The 26052-nt window shown below is 63.5% G+C and overlaps 1 protein-coding gene and 1 pseudogene across 1 annotated transcript; both read left to right on the top strand.

Annotated features, from left to right (window-relative positions):
* The first annotated feature begins 208 nt into the window (after window positions 1–208).
* Window positions 209–5488, top strand: LOC123349991 (immunoglobulin superfamily member 1-like). Its single transcript, XM_044988325.1, has 7 exons — window positions 209–239; window positions 1208–1498; window positions 2317–2538; window positions 3544–3717; window positions 3985–4145; window positions 4901–4931; window positions 5358–5488. The coding sequence occupies exons 1-7, from the start codon at window positions 209–211 to the stop codon at window positions 5486–5488; spliced, it is 1041 nt and encodes a 346-aa protein (XP_044844260.1).
* A 2591-nt stretch (window positions 5489–8079) lies between these two features.
* On the top strand, window positions 8080–24693 carry LOC123349990 (annotated as a pseudogene).
* Window positions 24694–26052: the final 1359 nt, after the last annotated feature.

Below are 26052 nucleotides of genomic sequence, written 5' to 3'. Positions count from 1 at the left end.
TCCTGGGTTTTGAAGGGATCTTTGCTTGCTTTGGCTGCCCTAGATTTCGCCTGCAGATTAGAGACAACATGTGATGGACACAGGAAGAGACGACACATGTTGACTTCCTGTAGCTGATGCCACCAGCTGAGGTCCTTATTTGGGGCTCAGTGGAGCTGGACACTGGGGTGTTGGTGGCAGCACTGAGGGGCCCCTGGCTGCCCCCATCATGGCATTTGCTCTCATCGTCCTCTTCCTCGGTGAGTATCGGTGACAGCCAGGGCGTGTGCCCATGGGGGGTGGGGGTGAGGCAGAATCTGAGTCCAGGGCATGTGTAGGATCCAGTCCCTCTGGGATCTGGTCACTAACGAGCTGTCTCCTCTCCAGGCTGCTGGCTGGCCGGGCACAGCGGGGTGTGGGGAGGTGAGTATCAGTCTGTGGGGAGGTGGGTAACATCAAGGACGGGGGAGGGGATGCATGGGGTGGGGAAAAGAGGAACTGACCCCTGAACCTTCCCCAAAACTCAACCCAAACTCGCCCTGGGAGCTCAGACCCGGCCCCGTTCTTCTGTGCTCTCCCCCATGGAGTAACTAGGAGCCGAATCTGGCTCCCAGGGTCTGACAAAGCAGCTGGGAACAGTCCCTTGGTTCAATGTCCTATGTCCTGCCCCCTAGGCTGTGAGGATCCGGGGTGGGGGGGGGAGGCCCGTGGATTTATTTCAGCTCATACAAACTCTAACAGGGCCCGTCCGTGGGCTCTAGATCCCCTCGAGGAACCAAAACGTTCCCGGTCAGTGCAGCCGTGGGGAGAACCCCCCAGATCTGCCCCTGTCCCCAGATCCACCCCCAACAGCTCCCTCCCCTGCACTCAAAGCCCCCCGATTCCCAAGGCCTGGGGAAAGGTGGGTGTTGTGAGACTCCTGCCAGTCACAGACTCTATTTCCAACCCTGGGGCAGGGGGGCAGAACTGCAGGGGGCCCACTGGTCAGGCTCCCTGGCTGGCCTTGGGGCGGGCTGGCGGGGGGGGCAGGTGATCTCACATGCAGCCGGGTCCTGAGCGACGTCTGGGTGACCCCCCTGCCCCCGAGCCCCATGGGCAGGCAGTGCCAACCCTGGTAGGGGACAGACTCCTAGAGAGGCCAAATGACGGATGGACTGAATTGGGGTGGAGGGGAGGTGTGGGTGGAGGTTGTCTCCCCTGTTTAACTCCTGTCTCTTGTTGAAAGCAGGGCTTGAATACCCCAAACCCACCATCCGGGTGAGCCCCAGCAGGGTGGTGGCGCTCGGGGGAAGCGTTACCGTCCGCTGTGAGGGTTGGTACCTGGGCATGGAGTTCTTTCTGCGTAAAGCTGGACACCCGAACCCGCAGGTGCAGACGGTGCCTGATGGGACCGTGGCTGAATTTCCCATCCCCAGTGTCAGCTGGGAAGATGGAGGGAGCTACACCTGCGACTATCGCTCCATAACGCAACAGAGTTACTGGTCGTATCCCAGCGACCCCGTCGAGATCATTGTAGGAGGTGAGGGAGGGGCCCGGCTCAGTGTCCTGGCTCCCAGCCCCACACCCACCTAGACCCACAGGGGGTCTCTGCACCGATGGGATGCTCAGAGCCAGACTCTGCCCTGAGCCCTGGGTCCAGCAGAGGGGATGCCCGGCCTGGGACAGAGGATGGAGTCACTGGGGGGTTCCCCAGCCAGGGGGGAGAAGCAGCCACTGGAGATTTGGGGCAGAGGAAGGGGGGATACCTGCCCCCAGGGGAGCTGCAGAGCAGGGGGGGCCTTTCCCGGGCAACACATCAGTTAGGGGATGATGGGTGGAGTTGAAGTTTGCAAACCTCAGTGTATAGTAGAGACTTGCACAGTCCCCTACAAGTCAGTGGTGGTGCTGTGCACAAAACCCAGGAGTCCTGGTCCCCATCCCCCCTGCCCTCACCACTAGACCCCACTTCCCCTCCCAGAGCCAGGGAAAGAACCCAGGAGTCCTGGCTCCCAGCCCTCCCAGCAGAGAAGCCAGGGAGTGACTGGACCCTGGAGACTGGCCTGGCCTGTCACCCGCCGGGGAGCAGAGCTCTGGGCCCCAGGGGCTGGGGTTGCTCCGTGTCTCATGCTGTGAGCCCAGGGCTGAGGGGAAACTCTGGCCCCTGTGGAAAGGGATCCAGGAGCCCGTCCCCAGGGCCGCCGGGTCTGAGCCACCACTGAGGCCGTGTGGTGAGGATGGGCCCCAGGAGTGAGTGACGGGGCCTGTGTCTCACGGCCTGTCTGCTTCCCTCTGCAGAGCCCAGCTACCCCAAACCCCGCATCTCCCTGAGCCCCAGTGGGGGGGTCTCCCTGGGGGCAGCCATGATCGTCCTGTGTCGGGGGCAGCGCCGGGGCGTGCGGTTCGTGCTGAATAAAGAGGGACACCATTTCCCACCTGTGGATTCGGTGAGGTTTGGGGCTGAGTTTCGCATCATCAACGTGCGCCAGGAGGACGGCGGGAGCTACAGCTGCTCCTATCACAGCAGATCGGAGCCGTTTGCCGTGTCGTACCCCAGCGACTCTGCGGAGCTAGTGGTGAGAGGTGAGGGGCCCGGCTCGGCGTCCCCATTCCCAGCCCCACCCCCAGACAGACCCTCACGGGGGCTCGGTGCCAATGGGACACTCAGAGCCAGGCTCTGCCCTGAGCCCTGACCCCGCAGAGGGGACGCCCGGCCGGGGAGCAAAGACGGAGTCACTGGGGGGTTCCCCAGCCATGGGGGAGCAGCAGCCCCTGGAGACTCGGGGCAGGGAGGCGACTTTAACGCTCCCCCTTGTGCGTAGGAACCGGGAGTCGCTATTTAATCCCATGATCCCCTCCCCTCTGTTCTCCAGGCCCTGCCCCAGGCAGTGCCCCAGCTGGGCTGGGGCTGCAGGAGATTCAGTGGTTGGTGGACATGGTGCTGGCCTGGGACCCAGGAGATCTGGCCCAGCTCCTGCCACAGCCACAGACTCTGTGTGTTGGGAGCATGTCATGGTTTTCAAAAGCGTCCTTACTTGTGGTGGGGGCCTCAATCTTGGGGAATCTCAGGCCGAGCGCCCACAAACCGAGACACCCCCAGTTAGTGGAGACGTCTGCACACACTGGCCTCAGTAGCACTGGATCCCTTGTGTTGGGGGAGCATGTAGGGCCCCCGCCATGATCAGGGCCCTGTTGTGCCAGGCGCTGCATAAACACAGAGTGAAGAGACAGTCCCTGCCCCTGGGAGCTCACTGAGGAAAGTGAGTCTGTCTGTGCCTCAGTTTCCCCCCATGTAGAATGGGGATAATGACTCCCAGGGGGTGACTCCCTTCCTGTGGGGGGCTCAGGCCCTGCTAGGGTGTCAACTTTCCAATTTGTGAAAACTGGACAGTGAGTGCGGGAACCTCTCCCATCCCCCGCTCTGCCTGTTCCTGAGGCCCGGCCCCCCCCCCCCCCCCCGTCACTCGCTGCTCTCTCCACCACCCTCCCCCTGCCAGGTGAACCAGGCTTCAGGGGTGGGGATGGGGGGGGTGAGTGGGGCAGGGAGTGGGGCAGGGCCCCTGCTGAGTGGCTCCACTGCTCCTCCAGGCTCCAGCAGCAGCTGCTCTTCCCGCCCCCTGGTGGCAGAGGCCAGGTACTGCAGGGAATCAGGTTTAGTGTCCGGTCAGCGGCACTGCCAGGTTCCCTGTTCAACCCACTTTCCGGCTGAAAACTGGGCACCGGCAACCCTGGGCCTGCGGTGCCGGCGCCAGAGACCAGCCCGTGAGTCGCTCTGTCCAGGGCAGGGAATGAGGCAGGGGCCACACACGGCGTATGAGGATCCCAAGCACTAGGGAGCTGCGGCTCCGTGTCTGTGGGGCTGGGAGCCCAGCTCGCAGGGCCGGGATTCTGGGTGGCGGGAGCTCTGGGATCTGGGAGAGAATCTTTGCCTGGGGGCCCCTGGATCTGCCCAGGGCTGAGGCCGGCCGGGGAGGCCGTGGCTGGGTGGGTGCCCGGGTCTGGCTCTCACAGCCTGTCTCCTGTGCGCAGATCCCAGCTTACCCAGACCCTCCATTGCTCTGAGCCCCACCGGGGTCACCGCCCCAGGGGCAGACGTCACCATCCGGTGTCAGGGGCAGCGCCGGGACGTGAGGTTCTTCCTGCACAAGGCTGGAGACCGGAACCCACAGCGACACATGGACCCTGCTGGGGCCGGGGCCGAGTTCCGCATCCCCAGCGTGGGCCGGCAGCACGGAGGGAGCTACAGCTGCAGCTACCGGCCCCGGTCAGAGCCCTTCGTCTCCTCGCAGCCCAGTGACCCCGTGCAGCTGGTGGTAGCAGGTGAGGGGCCCGGCTCCACGTCCCCGCTCCCAGCCCCACACCCAGTCGGGTCATCAGGGGGCTCTGCACCAATGGGTTGCTCAGAGCCAGGCTCTGCCCTGGGCCCAGCAGAGGGGACGGGGTCACTGGGGGCTTCCCCAGCCAGGAGGGAGCAGCAGCCACTGGAGATTTGGGGCAGAGGAAGGGGGGATCCCGGCCCCTAGACGGCTCTCCCTGCTCTGGGGATGCACGGAGGGGTCAGGGCCCAGTGGCTCCCTATGGCACAGGCCCCAGCCACACAAACACCCTGTCCCCCCGGGAATAACAGTGATGATTGAAGCTGAGTTTCGGGGGGGTAGGGGCAATCGCCGAATCAGTGTTTCAGCCCCTCCCCCCACCTCAACAGACACTGGTTCTATTCCCGCAGGGGGAACCGACCCGACCCAGCCCAGAGCAGCACCAGCTCTCACCCGCCCGGGCAGCGCGGGGCCAGGTACTGGGGCTGGGGGGGAATCACCATCGGACCAGCCCTGGAAGGCTCATGCTGCCCAAGGAGCCTCCCCCAGTGGTTGGGGCTGGTTGGGTGGGATGCAGGAAGTGACTCCTGGTGCATGAGCCCAGACACCTGCCCCTCCATCACCACCAGACCCCCCAGCTCCTCCGGCACCTCCTGCCCTGTAGGTTGCTGCCTGGAAGCTACTGGGGGGTCCCAGGAGAGGGACAGGATCTGGGGGGCCTGGCTCTGGGGCTGGGACCAGCTCGGTGCCCGGGTGGGGCCTGGGGCTCGGGTTCCCAGGTGTCCGGTTTTTGACCCGCATTCCCGGTTGCAACTGGACCCTGGCGCACTCCAACCCCCTGCCCAACCTGGTGAAAATGAGCGAGTGAGTGAGGGTGGGGGAGGGCGAGCGATGGGGGGATGGAGTGAGTCGGGGGGAGCCTCAGGGCAGGGGCTGTTCATCCACCTGGGCAACCGCCTTGTTGGGGAAGCTGAGGCCCCAGGGCCGGACCTGCCGGACGGGGGGTCGGGGGCTCCGCTCCCAGGGCAGCACCAGCTGCTGATCTCCCCGTCCGAGCTGCCGAGTGACTCTCCCCTTCCCCCACAGCAGGCCCCCCGGGGCGCCCGGATTTCACTCACGCCAACATCGCCCGCCTGGTGCTGGGCGCCGCGGTCCTGCTCGTCCTGGGGCTGATCCTGGCCGAGGCCTGTTACAGCCGCCCGAGGGGGGCGCCCTAGCTGAGGTGACCCCTTTGTCGCTCGCCTCTGGATCCTTTTTCCTGTGTCTCCACCTCCTTTCTACGGAGCGGGGACCAGAACTGGACACAGCTCCCGGCCTGCCCAGCGCCGAGCAGAGCGGTTCTCACCGCCCGGGACGTGCGCGCTGCCCCTCTGGTAGTGCAGCCGCACGCTGCATTTGCTTTTCTCTTGCACCGGCATCGCGTTGCTGACTCACGTCGAGGGTGCGATGATCCATCACAGCTCCCTGCTCCGTCCCAGCAGTGCTGCTGCCAACCCAGCTACCCCCATCCTGCGTTTGTGCATTTGGTTTTTCTTCCCTTAGTGCAGCACCTCCATTGACTTTCGAATAGCTTGGAAAAGAGACAACAAAGCGGGGATACAATAGAGGTCTGTAAAATCATGACTGGTGTGAAGAAACTAAATAAGGAAGTGTTATTTACTCCTCATAACACAAGAACTAGGGGGCACCCAATGAAATGAAGAGGCAGCAGGTTTCAAACAAACCACAGGAAGTATTTCTTCACCCAGCGCACAGTCAAACTGTGGAACTCACTGCCAGAGGATGTTGTGAAGGCCAAGACCATAACAGGGTTCAAAAAAAGAACTAGATAAGTTCATGGAGAACGGGTCCATCAATGGCTATTAGCCAGGACGGGCAGGGATGGTGTCCCACGTCTCTGTTTTCAAGAAGATGGGAACGGGCGACAGGGGATGGATTAGTTGATGATTCCCTCTGGGGCACCTGGCATTGGCCACTGTCAGCAGACAGGACACTGGGCTAGATGGACCTTTGGTCTGACCAGGTCTGGCCGCTCTTAACTTCCTGCATCTCCCCATCTGCTGTCATGTCACAGTTCTCATCTGACCTCTCCATGGCCTGGCACCACCCCCATCATTTTGCACATCTCTCAATAGTTCAATGGATAAAAATGCTCAAACCGCATCATTCTGTGCCACTCTGGGCCTTTCACTCAACACAAATCTCCTGTAGGTGCCTGGAGCCCCTGCCTGGCCCCTCCCAGCACCTCTCCAGCAGCGCAAGAGGGGAAATGCCTGACAGTAAACACTGCTGTGACCCGTGGGGATTATTAAGGAAGAAGTGAAGCGCTGCCGAGCGCCGAGGGGCTGGAAATGCCCGGCTGGCCCGTGCCGCAGAACAGCCCCGGCTGGGGGGGCACCCACCGATTTCCAGTCGGGTCGGTGCCGGGAGGGCACAGGGATCTCACCTGGGACCATAGGCAGCAGGTTATATTCATCTGCGGTGCCCGGGCTCCAGGAATATTCAGGGCCGGGTGCTCTGCTCCAGCAATATTTGGAGCTGGGTCTCTCCCCCGGCCCTGCCTGGAGCAGGTCCCAGCCCCGGCCGGCACCCCTCCTCCTGCATGTCCCTCCCCACCCCACCCCACCCCACCCCAGCGCCTCCCTGCCTGACAGAAAGCAGCGTGTGCTTCTCCCCTGCCTGCTCCTGCTGTCAGAGTAGAGCGGCTCCTGGCAGAACGGCTGTCTGCTGCCCCAGGGTCCTAGTGCCAGCTCGCCACTAATGGCAAGGCAGGCTGCCCTTACCCTGCCCTTCCGCCCTCACCCTGAGCCTCCCCAATGCCCCAAACCCTCAGCCCCAGCCAGAGACCTCATCCCCCCGCACCCTAATCCTCAGCCCTAGCCAGAGCCCTCATCCCCCCGCACCCTGATCCTCATCCCCAGCCAGAGCCCTCATCCCCCTGCACCCTAATCCTCAGCCCCAGCCCTGAGCCCCCCCCGCAGCATGAATCCCTCATCCTCAGCCCCACAGCCCTCACCCTGCACTCCCTCCTATCCCCAAACTCCCTCCCAGAGCCTGCACCACCTCCCCCTTCCTACACCCCCACCCCCAGCCCAGAGCCTGCACCCAAACTCCATCCCAAAGCCTGAACCCTGCACCCCTCCTGCACCCTAATTCCCAGCCCAGGACCTGCACACCAGACCTCCCCCTCGCAGTCCCCTCCCAGAGCCTTAGGCAGGTGGGGGCGGAGTTTGGGGGGGCGGAGTTGGGGGGTAGGTTCTGGGCATCACCAAAATTTCTACAAACTTGCCACCCATGCCTGGGACAGGATCAGCTGCAAAGTACAAGGGCCCGGCATCCTTCCCATCGCCTGAGCTTTGGGGAGCATCTCATGCTGCCCTGGGCTGGGGGAAGCCAGCAGGGGGCAGTGCTGCACACGCGCACACACACCAGCAGGGGGCAGTGGAAGATTGAAAACAAGACCCTGTGTCTCCTGGCTTCCAGACCAATGCACCTTCCCCAATGCTGCAGGGTGCACTGAGGGTGACCTCTCCCCTCTCCCCACAGAGACATAGAGAATCTGGGAGCTGCATGATGCTTGGCCAGGCTGATGGGCCCAGGGTTTCCTGGGTTTTGAAGGGATCTTTGCTTCCTTTGGCTGCACTAGATTTTGCCTGCCGATTAGAACGTGTGATGGACGCAGGAAGAGACGAGACATCATCAACTTCCTGTAGCTGGAGCCACCGGCTGAGGTCCTTATTTGGGGCTCGGTGGAGCTCAGCACTGGGGTGTTGGTGGCAGCACTGAGGGGCCCCTTGCTGCCCCCATCATGGCATCTGCTCTCACCGTCCTCTTCCTCGGTGAGTATCAGAGACAGCCAGGGCGTGTGCCTATGGGGGGGAGGGTCTGAGACCAGGGCGTGTGCCCATCGGGGGGAGGTTCTGAGACCAGGGCATGTGCCCATGGGGGGGAAGGTCTGAGTCCAGGGTGTAGGATCCAGTGGCTCTGGGATCTGGTCACTAACGAACTGTCTCCTCTCCAGGCTGCTGGCTGGCCGGGCACAGCGGGGTGTGGGGAGGTGAATATCAGTCTGTGTGGAGGAGGGTAACATCAAGGATGGGGGAGGGGATGCATGGGGTGGGGAAAAGAGGAACTGACCCCTGAACCTTCCCCAAAACTCAACCCAAACTCGCCCTGGGAGCTCAGACCCGGCCCCGTTCTTCTGTGCTCTCCCCCATGGAGTAACTAGGAGCCGAATCTGGCTCCCAGGGTCTGACGAAGCAGCTGGGAACAGTCCCTTGGTTCAATGTCCTATGTCCTGCCCCACTAGGCTGTGAGGATCCGGGGGGGGGGGGGGAGGCCCGTGGATTTATTTCAGCTCATACAAACTCTAACAGGGCCCGTCCGTGGGCTCTAGATCCCCTCGAGGAACCAAAACGTTCCCGGTCAGTGCAGCCGTGGGGAGAACCCCCCCAGATCTGCCCCTGTCCCCAGATCCAGCCCCAACAGCTCCCTCCCCGGCACTTACAGCCCCCCCCATTCTCAAAGCCTGGGGAAAGGTGGGTGTTGTGAGACTCCTGCCAGTCACAGACTCTATTTCCAACCCCAGGGCAGGGGGCAGAACTGCAGGGGGGGGCACTGGTCAGGCTCCCTGGCTGGCCTCAGGTGGGGTTGCGGGGATGGGGGCGGCAGGTGATCTCTCATGGAGACGGGTCCTGATCTACGTCTGGGTGAACCCCCTGCCCCCGAACACCATGGGCAGGCAGTGCCAACCCTGGTAGGGGACAGACTCCTAGAGAGGCCGAATGACGGATGGACTGAATTGGGGCGGGGAGGAGGCGGGGGGCTGTGTCTCCCCTGTTTAACTCCTGTTTCTTGTTGAAAGCAGGGCATGAATTTCCCAAACCCACCATCTGGGTGAGCCCCAGCAGGGTGGTGGCGCTCGGGGGAAACGTCACCATCCGCTGTGAGGGTCGGTACCCGGGCATGGAGTTCGTTCTGCGTAAAGCTGGACACCCGACCTGGCAGGTGCAGACGGTGCCTGATGGGACCGTGGCTGAATTTCCCATCCCCAGTGTCAGCTGGGAAGATGGAGGGAGCTACACCTGCGACTATCGCTCCATAACGGATCAGAGTCGCTCATCCTATCCCAGCGACCCCGTTGAGTCGCAGGTGAGGGGCTCGGCTCAGAATCCCGGCTCCCAGCCCCACACCCAGCCAGACCCACAGGGGGTCTCTGCACCGATGCGACGCTCAGAGCCAGGCTCTGCCCTGAACCCTGGGCCCAGCAGAAGGGACGCCTGGCCGGGGACAGGGGACAGAGTCACAGCAGGGTTCCCAGCCTGGGGCAGAAGCAGCCACTGCAGACTTGGGGCAGAGGAAGGGGGATCCCTGCCCCCAGGGGGAGCTGCAGAGCAGGGGGGCCTTTCCCAGGCAACACATCGGTTACAGGGCAGGGCCGCCCAGAGGGGGGGGCAAGAGGGGCAATTTGCCCAAGGCAACGAGCCCCAGGGGCCCCCACCAGTGTTTTTCGGGGCCCCTGGAGCGGGGTCCTTCACTCGCTCCGGGGGGCTCAGAAAACTCTTGCGGGGCCGGGCGAAGGAACTTCTTCGCTCCTGCTATTCGCCGGCGGGGGGGTCCTTCCGCTCCAGGGCGGAAGGACCCCCCGCCCGCGAATTACCGCCGAAGACGGAGCGGGACCCGCCGCCGAAGTGCCGCCGAATTACCGCCGAAGACCAGGCTGCGCTTCAGCGGCGGGTCCCGCTTTGGCGGTAATTCGGCGGCGGGGGGGCCCCCACCGCGGGTCTTCGGGGAACTTCGGCAGCGGGTCCCGGAACGGAAGGGCCCCCCGCCGCCGAAGACCCTGAGCCCCCAGAATCCTCTGGGCGGCCCTGTTACAGGGTGATGGACGGAGCTGAAGGTTTTAAACCTCAGTGTATAGTAGAGACTTGCACAGTCCCCTACAAGTCGGTGGTGGTGCTGTGGACAGAACCCAGGAGTCCTGACCCCCATCCTCCCTGCTCTCCCCACTAGACCCCACTCCCCTCCCAGAGCCGGGGACAGGACCCAGGAGTCCTGGCTCCCAGCCCTCCCAGCAGAGAAGCCAGGGAGTGACTGGACTCTGGAGACTGGCCTGGCCTGGCACCTGCCGGGGAGCAGAGCTCTGGGCCCCAGGGGCTGGGGTTGCTCCGTGTCTCATGCTGTGAGCCCAGGGCTGAGGGGAAACTCTGGCCCCTGTGGAAAGGGATCCAGGAGCCCGTCCCCAGGGCCGCCGGGTCTGACCCACCACTGAGGCCGCGGGGTGAGGACGGGCCCCAGGACTGAGTGACGGGGCCTGTGTCTCATGGCCTGTCTGCTTCCCTCTGCAGAGCCCAGCTACCCCAAACCCAACATCTCCTTGAGCCCCAGCTGGGGGGTCTCCCTGGGGGCAGCCGTGACCGTCTGGTGTCGGGGGCAGCGCTGGGACGTGCGGTTCGTGCTGAATAAAGTGCGACGTCATTTCCCGTCTGTGGATTCGGTTGGGTTGGAGGTTGTGTTTTCCATCAGCAATATGCGCCGGGAGGACAGGGGGAGCTAGAGCTTCTCCTATCACAGCAGATCGGAGCCATTTGCCGTGTCGGACCCCAGCGACCCCGTGGAGCTGGTGGTGAGAGGTGAGGGGCCCGGCTCGGCGTCCCCGTTCCCAGCCCCACCCCCAGCCAGACCCTCACGTGGGCTCGGTGCCAATGGGACGCTCAGAGCCAGGCTCTGCCCTGAGCAGGGGTGGATCTAGCAATTTTGCTGCCCCAAGCACGGCGGCACTTCGCGGGGGGCTCTCTGGCGGTCGCCGGTCCCGCGGCTCCGGTGGAGCATCCGCAGGCATGTCTGCGGGAGGTCCATCGGAGGCGCCTGCCACCCTCCCGGCGACAGGCAGAGCGCCCCCCGCGGCATGCCGCCCCAACCACACACTTGGTGCGCTGGGGCCTGGAGCCGGCCCTGGCCCTGACCCCTGAGCCCGCAGAGGGGATGCCTGGCTGGGGAGCGGGGATGGAGTCACTGGTGGGTTCCCCAGCCAGGGGGGAGCAGCAGCCCCTGGAGACTCGTGGCAGGGAGGCTACTTTAACGCTGCCCCTTGTGCATAGGAATCGGGAGTCACTATTTAATCCCGTGATCCCATCGCCTCTGTTCTCCAGGCCCCGCCCCAGGCAGTGCCCCGGCCGGGGCTGAATGAGGCAGGGGCTGCAGGAGAAGTGGTGGCTTGGTGGACACGGTACTGGGCTGTGACCCAGGAGATCTGGTCCAGCTCCTGGCGCGGCCACAGATTCCGTGTGATGGGAGCACGACGCGGTTTTCAAAAGTGTCCTTCCTTGTTGGGGGGGGCTCAACCTTGGGGGATCTCAGGCCGAACGCCCACAAACCGAGACACCCACAGTTAGTGGAGACCTCTGCAAACGCTGACTTCAGTAACGCTGGATCCCTTGTGTTGGGGGAGCATGTAGGGCCCCCGCCATGATCAGGGCCCTGTTGTGCCAGGCGCTGCATAAACACAGAGTGAAGAGACAGTCCCTGCCCCTGGGAGCTCACTGAGGAAAGTGAATCTGTCTGTGCCTCAGTTTCCCCCCTGTAGAATGGGGATAATGACCCCTCCCTGCCTCCCAGGGGGTGACTCCCTTCCTGTGGGGGGCTCAGGCCCTGCTAGGGTGTCAACTTTCCAATTTGTGAAAACTGGACACTGAGTGTGGGAACCTCTCCCACCCCTGCTCCGCCTCTTCCCCAAGGCCCCGACCCCTGGTCCTCTTCCCCCCCCATCATCATTCCCTGCTCTCTCCACCACCCTCCCCCTGCCAGGTGAGCCACGCTCCAGGGGTGAGGGTGGGGGAGGCGGAGCCAGGCTCTGGGGGTGGGGGGGGCAGGGCAGGGGAGGGAAAGCCACACTCCGGGGGTGGGGGTGAGGAGGGGTGGGGAGGGGGAGCTGTGCTCTGGGGGTGGTGGGGTGAGTGGGGCAGGTGAGGGTTGAGGGGAGCCGTGCTCCTGGGGTGGCGGTGAGCAGGGCAGGGTGGGGGAGGGGAGCTGTGCTGCTGGGATGGGGGTGGGGGGGAGTGGGGCAGGGAGTGGGGCAGGGCCCCTGCTGAGTGGCTCCACTGCTCCTCCAGGCTCCAGCAGCAGCTGCTCTTCCCGCCCCCTGGTGGCAGAGGCCGGGTACTGCAGGGAATCAGGTTTAGTGTCCGGTCAGCGGCACTGCCAGGTTCCCTGTTCAACCCACTTTCTGGCTGAAAACTGGGCACCGGCAACCCTGGGCCCTGCGGTGCCGGCGCCAGAGACCAGCCCGTGAGTCGCTCTGTCCAGGGCAGTGAGTGAAGCAGGGGCCACACACGGCATATGAGGATCCCAAGAACTAGGGAGCTGCGGCTCCGTGTCTGTGGGGCTGGGAGCCCAGCTCACGGGGCGGGTTTCTTGGGGGTGGGAAGCTCTGGGATCTGGGAGAGAATCTCTGCCCAGGGGCCCCTGGATCTGCCAGTGGCTGGGGGAGGCTGGGGCTGGGTGGGTGCCTGGGTCTGGCTCTCACAGCCTGTCTCCTGTGCGCAGATCCCAGATTCCCCAGACCCTCCATCTCCCTGAGCCCCACCGGGGTCACCGCCCCAGGGGCAGACGTCACCATCCAGTGTCAGGGTCCGCCCAGGTACATGAGGTACATGAGGTTCTTCCTGCACAAGGCTGGAGACCTGAACCCGCAGCAACACATGGACCATGCTTGGGACATGGCCGAGTTCCACATCCCCAGCGTGAGCCGGCAGCACAGAGGGAACTACAGCTGCAGCTACCAGCCCTGGCCGTTCATCTCCTCGCAGCCCAGCGACCCCGTGCAGCTGGTGGTAGCAGGTGAGGGGCCTGGCTCGGCGTCCCCGTTCCCAGCCCCACACCCAGCCGGGTAATCCGTGGGCTCTGCGCCAATGGGATGCTCAGAGCCAAGCTCTGCCCTGGGCCCAGCAGAGAGGGCACCCGGCCGGGGAGCGGGGCCGGGGACGGAGTCACTGGGGGGTTCCCCAGCCAGTTGGGAGCAGCAACCACTGGAGATTTGGGGCAGAGGAAGGGGGGATCCCGGCCCCCAGACGGCTCTCCCTGCTCTGGGGATGCACAGAGGGGTCAGGGCCCAGCCACACAAACACCCTGTCCCTCCGGGAATAACAGTGATGATTGAAGCTGAGTTTCGGGGGGGGGCGCAATCGCCGAGTCAGTGTTTCAGCCTCTCCCCCGCACCTCAACAGACGCTGGTTCTATTCCCGCAGGGGGAACCGACCCGACCCAGCCTGGAGCGGTGTCGCCGGGTACAGGTACATGGGCTGGGGGGGAATCACCATTGAACCAGCCCTGGAAGGCCCATGCTGCCAAAGGACCCGCCCCCAGGGGTTGGGGCTGGTTAGGTGTGATATGGGAAGTGACTCTTAGTGCATGAGCCCAGACACCAGGGGAGCCCAGACACCAGACCCCCAGCTCCTCTGGCACCTCCTGCCCTGTAGGTTGCTTCCTGGAAGCTACTGGGGGGTCCCAGGAGAGGGACAGGACCCGGGGGCCTGGCTCTGGGGTTGGGACCAGCTGGGTGCCCGGGCGGGGCCTGGGGCTCGGGTTCCCAGGCGTCCGGTTTTTGACCCACACACCCGGTTGCAACTGGACCCTGGCGCACTCCAACCCCCTGCCCAGCCCGGTGAAAATGAGCGAGTGAGCGAGGGTGGGGGAGAGCGAGCGACGGGGGAGGGGTGGAGTGGGGGGGGGCTCAGGGCAGGGGCAGTTCGTCCACCAGGGCAACCGCCTTGTTGTAGAATCTGAGGCCCCAGAGCCAGACCTGCCGGATGGGGGTTAGGGGCTCCGCTCCCAGGGCAGCGCCAGCTGCTGATCTCCCCGTCCGAGCGGCAGAGTGACTCTCCCCTTCCCGCCTAGGGCGCCCGGATTTCACCCACGCCAACATCGCCTGCCTGGCGCTGGGCGCCGCGGTCCTGCTCGTCCTGGGGCTGATCCTGGCCGAGGCCTGTTACAGCCGCCCGAGGGGGGCGCCCTAGCTGAGGTGACCCCTTTGTCGCTCGCCTCTGGATCCTTTTTCCAGTGTCTCCACTTCCTTTCTAGGGAGCGGGGACCAGAACTGGACACAGCTCCCAGCCTGCCCAGCGCCGAGCAGAGCGGTTCTCACCGCCCGGGACGTGCGCGCTGCACCTCTGGTAGTGCAGCCGCACGTTGCATTTGCTTTTCTCTTGCACCGGCATCGCGTTGTTGACTCACGTCAAGGGTGCGATGATCCACCACAGCTCCCCGCTCCATCCCAGCAGTGCTGCTGCCAACCCAGCTACCCCCATCCTGCGTTTGTGCATTTGGTTTTTCTTCCCTTAGTGCAGCACCTCCATTGACTTTCGACGTGTCCCACGTCTCTGTTTGCTAGAAGCTGGGAACGGGCGACAGGGGATGGATCAGTTGATGATTCCCTCTGGGGCACCTGGCACTGGCCACTGTCGGCAGACAGGACACTGGGCTGGATGGACCTTTGGTCTGACCCAGGCTGGCCGCTCTGTGTTAGGTGTGGTCAGAACCACAATATGGAAGAGGGACGACCCCAGGGAAACCCCAGCAGGACCCATCCCGCTGGCGACGCGTCTCCTGAGAGGTCCATGGAGCCGAGGACACGGTGGGGAGGTGACGACGGCCACGGCTGTAATTCTTGCCCAGGGGTTTGCAGGATTCTCTCTGCCGGAGTAATTGGAACTTTGCTTAGTGCTGGGGCCAGCACTGACGGCCGGGGAGAGCGCCCCCTAGTGACCTCTGCCCCCCCGCCCTGCAGCACAGCGCCCCCTAGCAGTGCACTGGGGTATCAGGGCCAGCGCTGACTGCCAGGGGAGAGCCCCCCTCTCCTGAGCCCCTCCTCCTGCTCCCTGCACATAGGGCCCCCTAGTGCAGCAGTGGGGTATTGGGGCCTGATAGGTTAGAGCAGGTGGGCTGGGAACCAGGACTCCTGGGTTCTATCCCTGGCTCTGGGAGGGGACTGGGGTCTAGTGGTTACAGCAAGTGGGAGGCTGGCAGCCAGGACTCCTGGGTTCTATTTTGAAGGCTGGGCACCCCACCCCCTTCCTTCTCAGGAGCCAGTTCCTAGCCTCCCAGGGCACCGTTGGACCCGGGCGCTTGCCAATCCTGGCTGGGATCAGGGAGGGGCAGCATGGGTGGGTGTGACCCAGCAGTCTGGGCACAAGGAGTGCATGGGGTGGGGGTGGCAGGGGGCTGGACAAGGAGCTCCTGCTGGGAGAGAGAGAGCATGGGTGGGGGCACCTGCCTGAACTGGACAGGAAAGGAGAGGCTGGCACTAGAGGCTGAATGAGGAGCGAGGGGCCCTGGCTGTCACGGACTCACAGATCGTGCCCACTCTTGGCCCCGTGCGGTCCATGGGGGGTGCCCCTTTCAGTGAGACAGCCCTTCTCGGGGGTCCACTCTGTCTCGGGATCAGAGCCTCTCTGAGCCTTAGCACGTCTGTCTCTGCCGTGGGCCCCCCATGAAGTCCACTCACTCTGGACCCCCGGGGCCTCCTCACCCCCACAAGGATTGATGGCCCCTGGTCTCTAGCCTGGAGCGACTCTCAGCCAGCATAAAACAGGAGGGTTTATTGAGCGTTGAACCCAGCACAGGAAACTCTCAGGGCCTCAGGCCTGGCCTCCCTCAGCCCAGCACATCCCAGTCTCCCTGCAGCCAGGTGGGCTCTGCCTGCTCCCCCTCTCCAGCCCAGAGCCCCCTGCTTCCCAGCTGGGCATTCGAGATCCCCGGCCCCAAGCCCCCCCTCTGTCCATTGTCTTCTCTCCAGGGAAACAGGCTCATAAACAGGGTGGCCTGGGCCTCCTCTCCTCTCAGCCCCCTCTGGCTGGAATCGGCTGCTTAAGTAACCAGGGTCCTCTTGTCACAGCCCATTGTCCTCCCACTGGCCAGAACTGGCTGTGACTCCTGAGCTGGGTCACCAGGTCCCCAGTTGCTGGGGTCTCCATCCTCCAGGCCATCGGCTGGGGTCCCAAGTTCCCTCTCCGGTCCTCTGTATCCACAAACTCCCTCTCCTCTCCCCTCATAAAACCAGTAACACCCGGGGACACAGTCCGACCCCCTCTGCATGCAACCCCCTGGAAAAACAAAGAAAAAGCAAGAAAGTTCCCCACTTCGTCACACAGGTCTTTCAAAAGTTTATAACTCAGCATTGACCTCATACATCTGAACATGGACTTGGCACAGCTTTGAAACTTAGCTATGCCGAAGAAAAATGCTGTTTTTAACCAGCTGAATTGAAATGTAACAAGCACAGAAACTGTTTCCTTCCCTTGTCAAATTTTCTTTGTAAACTTTCCCTTTACGTTTTTAGCAGTTTAGGTTTAACACAGAACTGTTCTGTATTTGCTTGTGTTTTAAGTTATCTCTGCTGCCGTCTGTGCCGAAGTGGGACTGGTCTTACTGGGGGCTGGGTACAGATCCTAAGTATCTAGCAGCAAAAGTCCATGCAGCAAATGCCTGACACTCTGTCTCCTAGCAACGGATGGCCCGAGCACCTTCCCTGCAAAGGTGCTGGCTAAAGGTGTTGGAGACAAAGGGGTCAGGTGATCTCCTGGCCCGGGAAAGAAGCTGAGCAGAGGGGAGGGGCCGGAGGGGGTTGGGCAGACTGGAGTTGGCTGGGGAAAAGAGGGGAAGCAGAGAGAGAGGGCTCTGATCCCCGAGGGGGGTTATGGGGCCCCAAGATGGACCTAACGGGGGGGGATCCTGTTATCTGTGCCTGCAAGACCTGTGTTGGACTGTGTTCCTGTCGTCTAAATAAACCTTCTGCTTTACTGGCTGGCTGAGAGTCCTGGTGAATCGGCAAGGAGCCCAGGGGTGCAGGGCCTGACTCCCCTACACTCCGTTACAACTGGTGGTAGCGGTGGGATCTACTACACCCCGTGGACGGCGCTTCCTGCAGTAAATGACTGGGGCGCAGTAAAACGAAGGGGCGATTAACCCCTGGGAGAGTGTGACCAGAGAGCAGGACTTTGCAGTAACAGGGTCCCCCGGGGGATCGCAGCGAGCGGTCCCAGGGGCGGAGGAGTCTGCAGCTCGACCCTGGCAGAGAGGTGGTGACCTGAAGGACTGGCACACTAGGGGTCCCCCTGGAACCTATGGGGAGCGGTGAGCACCCCGGCCTGCGAGTGGCCAGCAGGAAGATGTGTGCCACGCAGCGCAAGTGTGACCTGGTGGGGCTGTGCCAGCGGAGAGGGCTGCACAGTGGGAAGCTCACCAAGGCCCAGCTGATTGCCCAGCTGGAGGACGCAGATCGTGTGAATGAACCGATCCCTGTCTCTGAGGGAAGCAGCCGGGCAGATGCAGCGCAGGCACCAGTGTCTGTCCCCGCTGGGAGTGGTCAGCCGGCCACTGAGGGCTTCCCGAGACCTCCCACCCCTAGGCCTAGGGGGAGGGGGGGGAGGAGCCCAGCTACCGAGGGCACCGTGACCCCCCCGGCCAGCCGGGGATCATCCCGGTGACTCTCGGCCTCCGTGGAGCGCAGGCGGCTGGACTTGGAGAGAGAGATACAACTGAGAGAGCTGGAGGATCGTAAGGAACAGAGGGAACATGAGGAGAGACAAAGCCAGCGTGAGCTGGAGGAGAAGCAGAAGCAGCGTGAATACGAGGAGAGGGAGAAGGAGAAACAACGTAAACATGAGCTGGAACTGGCCCAGCTGAACAACAGTAAGGCCCCGGCTACGGTGAGCGAGGGGGGACCCAAGCCTACAAAGAGCTTTGATAAAAGCTTCCTGGCCCGGCGTAAGGAGGGGGAGGACATAGACACCTTCCTGACGGCCTTTGAGAATGCCTGCGAGCTGCACCGGGTTGACCCCACAGACAGGATCCAGTTCCTCACCCCCTTACTGGACTCCACCGCCGTGGAGGTGTACAGCCGAATGAGAGGGGCGGAGGCGGGGGACTACAACCTGTTCAAAGAGGCCCTGCTCCGCGAGTTTGGGCTGACCCCGGAGATGTGCCGGAAGAGGTTCCGGAGTCAACATAAGACCCGGGAGGTCACATACCTGCAACTGGTCAACCGGGCACAGGGGTATGCCCGCAAGTGGACGGCTGGGGCCCAAACTAAAGAGGACCTGCTTGACCTATTCATACTGGAGCACCTGTATGAGCAGTGCCCGTCGGACCTGAGGCTGTGGCCTCAGACCCAGCCGGTGAGAGAGAGCAGATCCCCGTCCCTGCCCCAGCGACTGAGTACCAGGCCGCGGTGCCGGAAGACCCCTCCTTGCGGAGGATAGGGGACCTGGCCAACCTCGGGGGGGGGACAGACCATGGGACGAGGTGGCCGGAAAAGGTTCCTGTGGGAGAAGGGGCTCCTGTACCGAGAATGGGCTCCCCCAGGGAAGATGGAGTCAGGGGGGATCAGGAGGCAGCTGGTGGTACCCCAGGAGTATCGCCACCAGCTGCTGTGCCAGGCCCATGACATTCCCCCCTCAGGGCACCTGGGAGCCTGGCGTACCCAGCAGAAGCTGCTACGGAGCTTTTACTGGGGTCTTTGCCCATGTCCGGCAGCACTGCCGCTCCTGTGACTTCTGCCAGAGGGGGAGGAAGGCCCGGGACAGGGGGAAGATGGCTGTAAGACCCGGGCCCCGCCCCAAGGAGCCTGTCCAGAGGAGGGCCAGGGTCAAAAGGGGGGCTCTAAACCGAGAGAGCCCGAATCACAGCCCCCCAGACTGGAACGTGGGGAGAAGGCCCCAGCCCCGCGTGCACCCCAGGGGTACTGGGGTGGGGAAAGGGCGCGGGCGGCATAAGGTTTCCCCCCTGCAACCTGCAAGTGCCCTCGAGTCCCCCCGACCTACAGGGGGGCAGGAAACTGGAATGACATGGGGTAACTCTTCCCCCAGATCGGGGGGGACCCTGGGGCCTCTGTGGGAATGTAGGTGGGTTCGAACTTCCCCAGGTCACTGGCTGGAGTGACCCCGCTCAGTTCGGTCTCGAAGGGGGGAGAGGTGTGACGAAGTGGGACTGGTCTTACTGGGGGCTGGGTACAGATCCTAAGTATCTAGCAGCAAAAGTCCATGCAGCAAATGCCTGACACTCTGTCTCCTAGCAACTGATGGCCCGAGCACCTTCCCTGCAAAGGTGCTGGCTAAAGGTGTTGGAGACAGAGGGGTCAGGTGACCTCCTGGCCCGGGAAAGAGGCTGAGCAGAGAGGAGGGGCCGGAGGGGGCTGGGCAGACTGGAGTTGGCTGGGGAACAGAGGGGAAGCAGGGAGAGAGGGCTCTGATCCCCGAGGGGGGCTGTGGGGCCCCAAGATGGACCTAACCAGGGGGATCCTGTTATCTGTGCCTGCAAGACCTGTGTTGGACTGTGTTCCTGTCGTCTAAATAAACCTTCTGCTTTACTGGCTGGCTGAGAGTCCTGGTGAATCGGCAGGGAGCCCGGGGGTGCAGGGCCTGACTCCCCTACACTCCGTGACACCGTGTGGTTGGTTGGTCAGTTTGTAACTCTGAGGTTCTACTGTAGTGGTCAGTGGAAGATTGAAGTCAAGACCCTGTGGTCTCCTGGCTCCCAGCCCGATGCACCTTCCCCAATGCTGAGGGTGACCTCTCCCCACAGAGGCATAGAGAAGCTGAGAGCTGCATGATGCTTGGCCAGGCTGATGGGCCCAGGGTTTCCTGGGTTTTGAAGGGATCTTTGCTTGCTTTGGCTGCCCTAGATTTCGCCTGCCGATTAGAACGTGAGATGGACGCAGGAAGAGACGAGACATCGTCAACTTCCTGTAGCTGGAGCCAGCAGCTGAGTTCCTTATTTGGGGCTCGGTGGAGCTGGACACTGGGGTGTTGGTGGCAGCACTGAGGGGCCCCTTGCTGCCCCCATCATGGCATCTGCTCTCACCGTCCTCTTCCTCAGTGAGTATCAGAGACAGCCAGGGCGTGTGCCCATGGAGGGGGGAGGGTCTGAGCCCAGGGTGTAGGATCCAGTTGCTCTGGGATCTGGTCACTAACGAGCTGTCTCCCCTCCAGGCTGCTGGCTGGCCGGGCACAGCTGGGCGTGGGGAGGTGAGTATCAGTCTGTGGGGAGGTGGGTAACATCAAGGACGGGGGAGGGGATGCATGGGGTGGGGAAAAGAGGAACTGACCCCTGAACCTTCCCCAAAACTCAACCCAAACTCGCCCTGGGAGCTCAGACCCGGCCCCGTTCTTCTGTGCTCTCCCCCATGGAGTAACTAGGAGCCGAATCTGGTTCCCAGGACCTGACGAAGCAGCTGGGAACAGTCCCTTGGTTCAATGTCCTATGTCCTGCCCCGCTAGGCTGTGAGGATCCTGGTGCGGGGAGGCCCGTGGATTTATTTCAGCTCATGCAAACTCTAACAGGGCCCGTCCGTGGGCTCTAGATCCCCTCGAGGAACCAAAACGTTCCCGGTCATTGCAGCCGTGGGGAGAACCCCCCCAGATCTGCCCCTGTCCCCAGATCCACCCCCAACAGCTCCCTCCCCTGCACTCAAAGCCCCCCGATTCCCAAGGCCTGGGGAAAGGTGGGTGTTGTGAGACTCCTGCCAGTCACAGACTCTATTTCCAACCCCGGGGTGGGGGGCAGAGCTGCAGGGGGCCCACTGGTCAGGCTCCCTGGCTGGCCTTGGGGCGGGCTGGCGGGGGGGGCAGGTGATCTCACATGCAGCCGGGTCCTGAGCGACGTCTGGGTGAACCCCCTGCCCCCAAGACCCATGGGCAGGCAGTGCCAACCCTGGTAGGGGACAGACTCCTAGAGAGGCCAAATGACGGATGGACTGAGTGACGGGGCCTGTGTCTCATGGCCTCTCTGCTTCCCACTGCAGAGCCCAGCTACCCCAAACCCAGCATCTCCCTGAGATCCAGCGGGGGGGTCTCCCTGGGGGGAACCATGACCATTTGGTGTCGGGGGCAGCACCGGGGCGTGCGGTTCGTGCTGAATAAAGAGGGACGTCATTTCCCACTTGTGGATTCGGTCGAGTTTGAGGCTGAGTTTCCCATCAGCAACGTGCGCCGGGAGGACAGCGGGAGCTACAGCTGCTCCTATCACAGCCGATCGGAGCCGTTCGCCATGTCGTACCCCAGCGACCCCGTGGAGCTGGTGGTGAGAGGTGAGGGGCCCGGCTCGGCGTCCCCGTTCCCAGCCCCACCCCCAGCCAGACCCTCACGGGGGCTCGGTGCCAATGGGTCGCTCAGAGCCAGGCTCTGCCCTGAGCCCTGACCCCGCAGAGGGGACGCCCGGCCGGGAAGCTGGTATGGAGTCACTGGGGGGTTCCCCAGCCAGGGGGGAGCAGCAGCCCCTGGAGACTCGGGGCAGGGAAGCGACTTTAACGCTGCCTCTTGTGCGTAGGGACCGTGAGTCGCTATTTAATCCCGTGATCCCATCCCCTCTGTTCTCCATCGCCCGCCCCAGGCAGTGCCCCGGCCAAGGCTGAATGAGGCAGGAGCTGCATGAGAAGCGGTGGCTTGATGAATACGGCGCTGGGCTGGGACCCAGGAGATCTGGCCCAGCTCCTGGCACAGACACAGATTCCGTGTGATGGGAGCACGTCGCGGTTTTCAAAAGTGTCCTTCCTTGGGCGGGGGGTGCTCAACCTTGGGGGATCTCAGGCCGAGCGCCCACAAACCGAGACACCCCCAGTTAGTGGAGACGTCTGCAAATGCTGCCTCAATAGCGCTGGATCCTTGTGTTGGGGGAGCATGTAGGGCCCCCGCCATGATCAGAGCCCTGTTGTGCCAGGCGCTGCATAAACACAGAATGAAGAGACAGTCCCTGCACCTGGGAGCTCACTGAGGAAAGTGAATCTGTCTGTGCCTCAGTTTCCCCCCAAGTAGAATGGGGATAATGACCCCTCCCTGCCTCCCAGGGGGTGACTCCCTTCCTGGGGGGGGCTCAGGCCCTGCTAGGGTGTCAACTTTCCAATTTGTGAAAACTGGACACTGAGTGCGGGAACCTCTCCCACCCCCTGCTCCACCTCTTCCCCAAGGCCCCGCCCCCTGGTCCTCTTCCCCCACCCCCCCATCATCATTCCCTGCTCTCTCCACCACCCTCCCCCTGCCAGGTGAGCCAGGCTCCAGGGGTGAAGGTGTGGGAGGCGGAGCCAGGCAGGGGAGGGAAAGCCACACTCCGGGGGTGGGGGTGAGGAGGGGAGGGGAGGGGAGGGGGAGCCGTGCTCTGGGGGTGGTGGGGTGAGTGGGGCAGGTGAGGGTTGAGGGGAGCCGTGCTCCTGGGGTGGGGGTGAGTGGGGCAGGTTGGGGGGAGGTGGGAAAGGGAGAGCCACGCTGTGGGGGTGGAGGTGAGGGGGGCAGGAAATGGGGCAGGATGGGGGAGTGGGGCGGGTGGGGATGAGTGTGGCAGGGAGGGGGACCCACGCTCAGGAGATGGGGGGAGGGGGAGCAGGTGGGGGTGAGCAGGGCAGGCTGGGGGAGGGGGAGCTGTGCTGCAGGGATGGGGATGGGGGAGTGGGGCAGGGAGTGGGGCGGGGCCCCTGCTGAGTGGCTCCACTGCTCCTCCAGGCTCCAGCAGCAGCTGCTCTTCCCGCCCCCTGGTGGCAGAGGCCGGGTACTGCAGGGAATCAGGTTTAGTGTCCGGTCAGCGGCACTGCCAGGTTCCCTGTTCAACCCACTTTCCGGCTGAAAACTGGGCACCGGCAACCCTGGGCCTGCGGTGCCGGTGCCAGAGACCAGCCCGTGAGTCGCTCTGTCCAGGGCCTTGGATGAGGCAGGGGCCACACACGGCATATGAGGATCCCAAGCACTAGGGAGCCGCGGCTCATGTCTGTGGGGCTGGGAGCCCAGCTCGCAGGGCCGGGATTCTGGGTGGGGGGAGCTCTGGGATCTGGGAGAGAATCTCTGCCCCGGGGGCCCCTGTATCTGCCCGTGGCTGGGGGAGGCCGGGGCTGGGTGGGTGCCCGGGTCTGGCTCTCAGTGTCGGTCTCCTGTGCGCAGATCCCAGCTTACCCAGACCCTCCGTCTCCCTGAGCCCCACCGGGGTCACCGCCCCAGGGGCAGACGTCACCATCCGGTGTCAGGGTCCGCGCAGGTACATGAGGTTCTTCCTGCACAAGGCTGTAGACCTGAACCCGCAGCGACACATGGACCCTGCTGGGGCCGGGGCCGAGTTCCGCATCCCCAGCGTGGGCCGGCAGCACGGAGGGAGCTACAGCTGCAGCTACCGGCCCCAGTCACAGCCCTTCATCTCCTCGCAGCCCAGCGACCCCGTGGAGCTGGTGGTAGCAGGTGAGGGGCCCGGCTCCGTGTCCCCGCTCCCAGCCCCACACCCAGCCGGGTCATCCGGGGGCTCTGCACCAATGGGACGCTCAGAGCCAGGCTCTGCCCTGGGCCCAGCAGAGGGGACACCCGGCCCGGGAGCGGGATGGAGTCACTGGGGGGTTCCCCAGCCAGGGAGGAGCCGCAGCCACTGGAGATTTGGGGCAGAGGAAGGGGGGATCCCGGCCCCCAGACGGCTCTCCCTGCTCCGGGGATGCACAGAGGGGTCAGGGCACAGTGGCTCCCTATGGCACTGGCTCCAGCCACAGAAACACCCTGTCCCCCCGGGAATAACAGTGATGATTGAAGCTGAGTTTGGGGCGGGGGGGCAATCGCCAAGTCAGTGTTTCAGCCCCTCCCCCAACCTCAACAGACGCTGGTTCTATTCCCGCAGCGGGAACCGACCCAACCCAGCCTGGAACGGCGCCGGCTCCCACCCGCCCGGGCAGCGCGGGGCCAGGTACATGGGCTGGGGGGGGAATCACCATCGAACCAGCCCTGGAAGGCTCATGGTGCCCATGGGTTGGGGCTGGTTGGGCGGGACGGGGGCAGTGACTCTTAGTGCATGAGCCCAGACACCAGGGAGAGGGGCAGCCCCTGCCCCTCCCTCACCACCAGACCCCCAGCTCCTCCGGCACCTCCTGCCCTGTAGGTTGCTGCCTGGAAGATGGACAGGATCTGGGGGGCCTGGCTCTGGGGCTGGGACCAGCTGGGTGCCTGGGCGGGGCCTGGGGCTCGGGTTCCCAGGTGTCCAGTTTTTGACCCGCACACCCGGCTGCAACTGGTCCCTGGCGCACTCCAACCCCCTGCCCAGCCCGGTGAAAATGAGCGAGTGCGTGAGGGTCGGGGAGAGCGAGCGATCGAGGGAGGGGGATGGAGTGAGTGGAGGGGGGGGCCTCTGGGCAGGGGCAGTTCGTCTACCAGGGCAACTGCTTTGTTGGAGTAGCTGAGGCCAGACCTGCCGGACGGGGATTGGGGGCTCCGCTCCCAGGGCAGTGCCAACTGCTGATCTCCCCGTCCGAGCCGCCGAGTGACTCTCCCCTTCCCCCACAGCAGCCCCCCCGGGGCGCGTGGATTTCACCCACACCAACATCACCCGCCTGGCGCTGGGCGCCGCGGTCCTGCTCGTCCTGGGGCTGATCCTGGCCGAGGCCTGTTACAGCTGCCCGAGGGGGGCGCCCTAGCTGAGGTGACCCCTTTGTCGCTCGCCTTTCTATGGAGCGGTGACCAGAACTGGACACGGCGCTCCCGGCCTGCCCAGCGCCGAGCAGAGCGGTTCTCACCGCCCGGGACGTGCGCGCTGCAGCTCTGGTAGTGCAGCCACATGTTGCATTTGCTTTTGTATTTCCAGTCGGACGGTGCCGGGAGCGCGCTGGGGAGCGTCTCATGCTGGCCTGGGCTGGTGGCAGCCAGCAGGGGGCAGCGCTGCGCGCGCACACACACACACACACACACACACAGAGCAGAGAGCAGTGCTGGACACACATCAGCAGGGGGCTGGACACACACACACACACACACACACCCCAGCAGGGGGCAGGACACAGACACACCCCGGCAGGGGCAGTGCTGGACACACACACACACACACACACACCCCAGCAGGGGGCAGGACACAGACACACCCCGGCAGGGGCAGTGCTGGACACACACACACACACACACACACACACACACACACACACACCAGCAGGGGGCTGGATGGACATATGCGAGTGGGCTCCCGGGGGGGGGCACCAGCTGTTCTCATCAGACCCCCCTAGTGGGGCAGCCCCCCCGTGGGATCCCCCCACCCACATCACTGCCCAGTGCGCGGGCCGGCTCCGGCTGGGGCTGCCATGGGGGAGGGGCAGGGGAAAGGGATCCCCCCGAAGCCCCCTCAGCAGTGACCCGGATTCACACCGGGCCCCATTGTGCAGGGTGGCAGTGGGACCCACGTGGGCCCTGTGGGGCGGGGCCGTGGGAACGGGACACAGACAGAGCCTGGAATGGCCCCGGCCGGAGGGTGAGGGGGTGGGGCGCGGCCTCTGGTTGCTGGGAGGACGACAGGACAAGTTCCCTCGCTGGTGCTCTCTAAGAACAAACGCCCTCTCCCCTCACCTCGTTAAACCAGTAACACCCAGGGAAACTGAGTCCCCCCCCCCGCATGCAAATCATTGAAAAACCAAAGAAAAAACAAGAAAATCTCCTACTTCATCACACTGGTGTGACGTTATTGATATAAACTGGGACCCTATAGAACATGGTTTGCAACCAAGGTCCTGTAGTGGCCCCAAATCTTATGTAAAGGGGGTCATATAAGGTGTCTACGGCCAGGTTCTGGGTTGCTGGTTATGATTATGCTGTCTGTGTGTCTGTATCATTTTGTAGTTGGAGTTAAGAGTATTGGCTCTGTACTGTCTGTATTTCAAACTTGTGCTGTGCTTCTGGGAGACACCCCAGACAAGTTGGTGTCAGCTCTGCCTAGCCTGCTGGAGGGCCCATTAAGGACCATCAGCTACACAACTGACCCATGGAGAGAAGGCAGATACGCCTTGTGACTC

Source organism: Mauremys mutica, chromosome 15, assembly GCF_020497125.1.
Source record: "Mauremys mutica isolate MM-2020 ecotype Southern chromosome 15, ASM2049712v1, whole genome shotgun sequence".
NCBI classification, from domain to species: domain Eukaryota; kingdom Metazoa; phylum Chordata; order Testudines; family Geoemydidae; genus Mauremys; species Mauremys mutica.
The sequence above is the reverse complement of the archived record's forward strand: the minus strand, read 5'-3'. Positions and strand labels throughout refer to the sequence as shown.